This window comes from Orbicella franksi, chromosome 12, assembly GCF_964199315.1.
Source record: "Orbicella franksi chromosome 12, jaOrbFran1.1, whole genome shotgun sequence".
In the NCBI taxonomy this organism is placed as follows: Eukaryota; Metazoa; Cnidaria; class Anthozoa; order Scleractinia; family Merulinidae; genus Orbicella; species Orbicella franksi.
In genome coordinates this window covers 8,560,555-8,568,518 of record NC_138156.1, presented here as the reverse complement: position 1 = coordinate 8,568,518, position 7,964 = coordinate 8,560,555, and the positions used below count along the sequence as shown (strand labels likewise).

Here is a 7,964-nt window from a genome sequence, read left to right as displayed (position 1 = left end):
TGTTCACCTAGGAAGTTACAATTTTATGTGCCTGTGTATCCTATTCATATATGGCCTTTTGATTAGTTAGTGGCCTAATAACACACTATTCATATCTCTTGCAAACTTTCACTGTACTGGTCTGGTCTACTTGAAAATTAAACTGTTTTTCTACACTTGGATAATTTTTTTATTACAGTCACTGTCTACCTTATTCGCAAGTATTGTATGTTACTGGTAAATTATGTTCTGGGGCGGATTCAGGGTTGGTTCAGGCGGTTCAGTTGAAGCCCCCTAAACTGAAAATATGAAAATTGTTTAAACACTTGACATTTCTGACAGATATTTTAAGTGGCCAAGCATCAGTAACAAATTTTAAACATTATGTTTTAAAAAAAAAAAAAAAAAAAGACAGTTGAAAAGGGCAAAAATAACATTGATGGATGAGGGTCTTGTCCTGGTAATAAATGGCTCTCTTGGTCGAAAATCCAATCTATTTAATAAGCACATCCTTTTTAACTTGTCTGTTAGGTATAATAACATGATGTATTCATGCTCCTAACAATGGGACATTCCCTGAGCATTCACTGTAAAAAGGCCGTCTACAATGACACTGTTGTTCATAGGTTTGCTGAACGACCTTTGAAAATGCTACTCATTGATCCCATTCCTGAGGAAATGTATGCATGATTTTTCAGAGCACACAGTGAATAAAAAATTTAATATATAACTGTACTTTTAGTTTTAATTTCTAAATTGGTTTCGATTGTAATAAATATACTGTAAGTATATTGTAAATCCAAATTATATTGTAAATAGGCGTAGCCCTCGTTTAAAACAACCAACAATCGTCATTCAAAAAGCTGGAAATAACATTTTTAAGGACCTAAAATACAAAATCTCTTGGCAGGCATGCCCCCTGGACCCCTTGCAAGACAGTCAATTTTCCAAACCCCCTTTCACCAAATCCTGGATCTGCCTCAGTATGTTGTCAGTAAGTTTGTGTATGATTCAAGCATAACCATAAGTGTATCCTGCAAGCACTGAGGTCCACACTCAACATCACACATAAGCAGCAAAGCCATGAGAACACACTGGTGAACAAAGCATTTCCGCAAGGCTAGGTTCAAGCATCGGCCTTATTCTCACGGCTTTACCTATCGCACATATCCTCCCCTAACATTAGCCTGCTAACAGGGTAGCATAGGGCTTTTTATTATTTAAGTTTATCCTCACAGTGTAATACAAAAAAGGTTTTCTAACCTTGTTTTCTTTGATTTTATTTTGTAAATTAGGTAGCACTTATGAGCAATTTTTTCATAATTTTAGTGAGAAAGTGATTCATTTATTGTTATTACTTTTCACGATTTTTTTCTAAAGAGCATTCATAATCAAATCATATTAGCTAGCATTACAACTACTAAAAATTAAATATGAAATAATCTGAAAATAATCTTTTGTTCTTGCATTTTATATTTCTCATAGCCAATCACATAAAACTACATGTATTCCCATTGCAACTAAGAGTTCTTCCATCATGTTGACCAGATTCTGAAAAAAAGTCAAGAAATATTCATAAATGACAACCACCTGACATAAAACATTTTATTCAACTCACCCATACCTACAAAACCAACCTCCTTCCCAGGATCCCTCATCTTCCTGCCCTCTTAGAGTGAGAGAGGAGAGGGCAAAAAGATGAGAGACCCTGGGAACGAGGTTGCTACAAAACCCCTTGCTAGCTTGCTCATCTTGCTTGTCACCCTACTGCTCTTATCTGCTCTTACTCAGTCAGTTACTCCTCCAGCTCTCCTCCCTTCCTTTACATACAAACCATCAGGGACTGATCAAGAATATTCTGGGGCATAGTGAATGGCAAAAAATTAAATACAGGGGAGATTTTTTACTAGTTGTCACCATGACTCGAACTGTAAAGACCTAGCCTGACTCTCTCCTCTTTAGTTGACTAATAAAAGAGTAAGTCAAGTAAGACAAGGGCTGCCTTCATGCTGGCCTCCCTTTTAAGACAGAAAAGAACCATCTTCATTTCACCCATTCCTCCCCCATCTTTTAAGTATCCCTGGATCTACCACTGAATAATGAAAGTCAATAAAAAAAAAGGTGAATACTTACCTTACACCCAAAAATTGTCAGAATAGTCCACCTGCTCAGCAGCATTACCAACATCAGCCCACATGCCTCTCTTGGAATGGAAATAATGAAACAAGTGCATCATCTTGACTCTCTCTATTTCCATGCCATCCATCAAAATACGATCACAAATCTCCCAATCTTCTCCACCCCATTTATTCTTGAACTCTTCGACATTCATTCCTCCAATTCTGTCCCAGTCACTCTTGTAAATTGCCATCAACCCATAGCCATATTTTTCCCAAAACCCAAAGGGCCGATGTGCTGTGGTTCCACATGACAGACGTATAAGCAAAGGACTGTAAGCAACCCTGTGTTGAATGCAATGCTATAAAAAAATATAAAGAACACAGGACAATTACTGTTAAGTATACAATCAAACTCATTAAAATAGACACCACAGAAACAAAGCAAGTGTCCACATTAATAGTGTTTACAACCCTGAATCTAGTGAGTTTCCATAGATTACCACCACTTTCGTGCAGTCACAAAAAATTGCAAAATTAATTTGTAGAGTCTGTACAAAATTGCTGGTGTAAAATTTAAATTACTGTTTGCTGTATGACATCATCAGTAAAAGATTTACATGATATCATTCTTTGTTGCAAACTGCTGCAGTAAGATCCAAAACTAGCCTGAAATGTCAGTCAACTCCCACACTCTTTCCCTTGGCAGGAGATGACTGACATTTCAGGCTAATCGAAAGCTCAGAATTATGTTGATGTTATTATTGCCTGTAGTTACACAACCAGTAAACAAGAATTCCCCTCCCCCACCCCCCCCCCCCAACTTCATCTGCAAATATCAATTTTATACCCAAATGTAGCAAGGGTGGTTTTAATCCATAAGTTCCCCACTCACTCTTATAATTCAGTCCTCTCATAAAACCAGAAACAAGGGAAGTTTTTTTAGTGCACTAGAAAAGCCAGTGATGAAGAGAAATGCTTGGGCATCTTTGACACAGGGCTAAATTTCCAGCCACTTTGAGAGTCCAGTTGTGATCCTCCTCCCAACGAACATGGGGCAAGGAACACAGACTCACAAAATGGCTTAAAATCGAGCCTGCTGTCACTTGAAATCAGATCCAGTTGCCAAGTTAGCCTGTGATCATTACATATACTCAAAAACGCCACTACGGTTACTAACCTTTCTAACATCATCAAAGAAATGATAAGGAATATCCAAATGAAGATCCATAACAAACAAGATTGAATTCGGATCTTTGACCATCCCAGCAGCTAGTTGCAGCCCCGAGGCCTTCTGAAATTTCCCTGGTAGTCTTACATGCTGATAATGTGGAATTCCACTCCTCTTCAGAGCTGCTTTTAAATCAACATCTATACCGTCATATTCAGTAATAACCACATTAAAATTAAGATCCTTAGTCCTCTTGTGTATCTTTGACATATGGTAAAGGAAATGGAGAAGCCATCTTCCCTGATTGTTTCCTGTGGTAAGAATGAGGTTGATTACAGCACTCTTGTTCCATGTGATGCCCACAGGGCTACAAATATCACCTGTTCCCCAAGGCCTGTATACATATTCAGAGAATCTCACAGATTTTCCACTTGAAATTTCAGTAAGTTCCAACTCCACCAAATATCTGTCTCCTGTTCCTTGATCATGGTTTTCCTCCACATTTAAGGTGTGTCGAAAAGAGTACTTCCTACGATGTCAAAAAAGAAAATTCAATCCTTTAATGTCCCCCAAAAAATAATGTCGTTGTTTGGTAGATGAGACTGTCCCTATCAGTTGCGTGGACATTATTCAAATACATTTTTACCCTTGTGAACTACACATACAATATTTGGAGGCAGAAATAGTTCAAATCTATCCCCTATTTATTTGCAGCTTTCCTTTGAAATTTCTCATAAAACCTACTTGCACATTACAAAGTAAAGGTTAAATCTGCATTCAAGCCCATAAGCCCACGGTCCAGGCCAGTGCTTATCAAGTATGAAGAAGCCATGAGTATTTCTTCTCCCTCTGGATAGGTTACTAGTTCATTGTATAGTTCTTTCCCTCCCTTAAGCAGGGCATTTTGGTCCAAAAGAAGATAATCCCAAGCCAGGGCCCAAACTTGGACTGCTTGATCTAGTCCATTGTACTAATGAATAGGCCTCTGGGCTTCCCCCCATAATGCCATGACATATAACAACTACAAAAAGTTATAACTGAATGCTTAAGGTGATTCCTTAGTATTGCATTGCGCATCCCTACTGCGCACGAATTTTGCACGATGACCTCCTCTTTTATTATGCTTTTAATATCTCCTTGTCCTGTAACAACAGCATACCAAGTTTCATCGGAAATCTATGGCAGGTTCTTTTACAAGGGAATCATCTTAAGGCAGGTACCAAAAAAAGATGAACACTTGCGGCAGTGCTATGTACATGTAGAGAGTTCTCTCCTCCCTACATGACAGTTCCTTTTTTCACACCCTTCTCTGAGCCACTAATCCCCTTTGCAACAAGCTGTCTGGAGGATCATCGCATGACAACCCCAAACAATGCTTCTGAACGAGACTATCATGCTAACAAGGGTCATTAACAGTTTTTGACATTGATAAATAATAATAAATTAATCTTTTAAGAGAAGGCCTCCAATCGCATAGAGGTGGTTTTCAGAAGGGTCCTCCAAAAACCTATACTGTACATGAAGTTGCCTATACATGTGAATGTATAAAATATGTTTTTTTTTTTTAGTTTGGTACAGGTTTGACTTTACTCTAAAAAATTATTGCTCAATATTTACCCAGGATGCTTGCTTTGTATCTGCATCCAGACTTGAGAAGCTATTGCCTTGGCTGTGTTTTCATCCAGCTTGTCATTACCAAAGCTCACAAAATTGTCACCTGGATACTCTCTTTTCCTGAGATCAGAATAGTCAAAAGGATAAATTGAGGAGTAGTGTGTCTCCCATGTCGCCTGGTATCTCCATAAAGGTTCTTTTACTATGTATGATGGACTATACTTGCATGGTGGGAACAAATCACGAGTGTCCTCTTCACTGATAAAAGGAAGGTGATGTAATTCCACTCGACGTTTTGATTCCTCATTTACAAATGATGGGTCATGGAGTTTAATATGCATTGGAAGGATAACTTCATTATTATGATCAAGTTGCTCACTATGTAACAAATTTGTTATCATTTTGTCAGATGTGCTTGAGTCATGATCATCTTCAAAAGCAATTAAAGCATCTGCAGGAATGTCCCTTAGATCATGTTGTTTCCAATATGATAACCTCCATTTAAGATGGAGATAATTACTTCTCAATAAATAGTGATCACCATGTTTATGTAAAATTTCCAAATAGTACCGATTTCCCCTGGACAATGGAATATTTCGCTCACGTAACCAACTTAACCCTGTCGTGACATTCCCAATCAGCCTGCTGTTTTCTGGCTTTGAATCCGAGCTTATCCACAGTTCGGACGATGCACTAGAAGCTAGATGAAAATTGTAATTCCCAGATTCACTAGGAGAGAGATATCCAAAGATCCTTAATCCAAAATTTTGAAATCGTCTTGTAAAATGCATTCGCAAACTAGATGTTCTAAGTCTGGTCGAAGGGCCATGTGGAAAAAGAGGAAACTCTTTAAGAGAAAGCATTTCATCGCCACACATGTCCTCCCAAATTGCGACGTTTAAAAAGCCCTTTGGAAATGAGCTGTTCACGATTCCTCCATCTCGGCGCTTTTTGGAGTTTTTGAGAATTACCACTACAACAATGGTAATGATGAGTAACGCCAACCACCAAAGAATTCTACGTCTTCGCGTACGATACATTATATAAACAAACAAAGCTTAGCTGTACAGATAGAAAAAAGTGTCCTCGTTGGTCTTGCTCATGGAGTGAGGCATCTTGTCATCGAAAGTGGAACAGTTAATAAGTCAAACGATCGCTTGGCGAATTTTAACGATGGCGGCCATGTTGTTGTTGCCATCGAATGTTCCGAGATGTTCCGAACTGGATTCCTCGGCTGTCGAAACCTCGTGGTTTCGGTTCCCGACGAAAGCCTATTTAAAATTCAAAATGGTCGCCGCATGAAAATCAGGGGTAAATAAAAAAAAAACCTTTGGTTACCGTTTACAGAAAATGCAGCAAACAAACAACTACAAACAACTACAAACAAAAACGAAAATTTGCGTGTAAAGTTACACGCCCTGGGGAGGTACTCCCCAATTTGTGACAAAAGGGAATACCCCCAGCGGGAAGGGGGTTACATGATATTTCCAGTTCTTCTCGTTGGTCAATTTTGTAGGGGAAGAGTGAAAACTGGAAAAAAAACACGGCATTCATGGAAACCAGGATTTTTCTTAAGTGGCATATTAAGGTAGGTTAATATATTGTTAGGATTTGGATTTTTAGTCATTATTAAGTAATTTTTTCCACCTGATGTTTTTACCGTGTATAGATTATGATTAAAGAAAAAGAAAGAAAGCGAACGTTTGACGAGCCAAAAAACGTTCTGTTCAATTCATGTCATAGCACCAGTCCTTACAGACTTAAGCCCGATTTCTCAAGTGTTTTACGGGAAATCTGAAGTCAAATAATTTCCGCAAATCTTGATTTAAAATAATTATAATTAGAGGAAATATCTTACTACTTTTTTTTGGCAGCCGATAGTTTTGCAGAGCATATTGTTATGTTTCATTCAAAAGTTGGTTATTTTTTCCCATGCATTTGCCTGTCCTCCCAAATTGCGACGTTTAAAGAGCCCTCTGGAAATGAGCTGTTCACGATTCCTCCAGAGAAATACCACCACAACAATGGTAAAGATGAAACTTTAATGCGCAAAATAATGGTAGCTAATAGTTTCAGTGGTATTCTTGGTCTTATCTTGTGGAAAGCCACGATGAATTTCAAACCCAATAATGCTGCGAAATCTCTAGACTGTGTAATTGGAGGTTCCTGTCAGACATGCCAGAGTTTGCAGCCAAAGTCGCACCACCTCTTCTGGCAGAGTGTGCACTGATTAGCAATATCCGATACAATATCACGAAGAGATGTCTTGAAGGACTCTCTATAATATTATATTATGTATAACAAGGTACTCCTCAGAATAGAGCGTATGCCGCTGTCACGTGTCCAGCAGCCATGCAAATTTATTGGAGCAAAAGAAAGTATTTGCATAAGAAAAGAGTTGAACTCACACAGGATTGGTCTGGTACACCAACATGGCCGCCGTTGCATTGGTTTGGAACACCAATATGGCTGCCATGACGTCATGCGCATCGCTCTATAAAAAAAGGGAAAGCGAGAATTTTTCATGTATGATTTAAAAAAAGTCACAGGACAAATACTGGAACCTCACTCCGCAATGACCACGGACTGACAATCCCTTACTTGATCGGTTTTACTCTCTTTGATGAAGATAAAAATAAAACCTTCACCAAACTGATCGGGATGAACGCCTCTGCTACGAATAAGTGACCGACAATTAACTGGGGAAGTTTAAGAAAACCCATATAGCCTAGAACAAACACGACTTAATCGTGCAACTGCTAAAGATCATGCATGCCTGTTTTGAAATTATCCCCTGGGATGTTGTGCCTTCAGACATGTCTTACTTTAGAGGTTCTTTTCCTTTAAAAAAATCAATCCTACACTTCAAGTTGTATTGCATAAGACTTTTTCATTTCAACACTGAAAATTTTTACCTATTGCAGTTGATTTATTGAAATATATATTGTGATCACATACGTCGATTATACTTTCATTACACATTGTTTACATTTTTCTATCGACATTGTAATTCATCATTTACACTATCAACCTTACTTTTCTCTGGTATTCTTTGTGGAAAGTTCTTGCTTGTTTCATTGTTG

The 7,964-nt window shown here is 38.2% G+C and overlaps 1 protein-coding gene across 1 annotated transcript; it reads right to left on the bottom strand.

Moving 5' to 3' along the window:
- Window positions 1–376: 376 nt before the first annotated feature.
- On the bottom strand, window positions 377–6,324 carry LOC145463544 (uncharacterized). Its single transcript, XM_081447307.1, has 4 exons — window positions 4,885–6,324; window positions 3,277–3,796; window positions 2,113–2,458; window positions 377–1,530 (listed from the first exon to the last, which is right to left on the bottom strand). Exons 1-3 carry the CDS (start codon window positions 5,919–5,921, stop codon window positions 2,114–2,116), a joined length of 1,902 nt encoding a protein of 633 aa, XP_081303433.1. The 5' UTR covers window positions 5,922–6,324; the 3' UTR covers window positions 377–1,530; window position 2,113.
- Between the last annotated feature and the right edge of the window lie 1,640 nt (window positions 6,325–7,964).

Bases quoted from the DNA above. Each gene is read 5' to 3' on its own strand.
- LOC145463544 (XM_081447307.1), bottom strand. From the start codon at position 5,921: ATGTATCGTACGCGAAGACGTAGAATTCTTTGGTGGTTGGCGTTACTC. The intron at 3,797-4,884 runs GTAAATATTGAG...TTGACATCGTAG, and splicing joins ATACAAAGCAAGCATCCTGG to GAAGTACTCTTTTCGACACA. The intron at 2,459-3,276 runs GTTAGTAACCGT...ATTTTTTTATAG, and splicing joins TCTTTGATGATGTTAGAAAG to CATTGCATTCAACACAGGGT.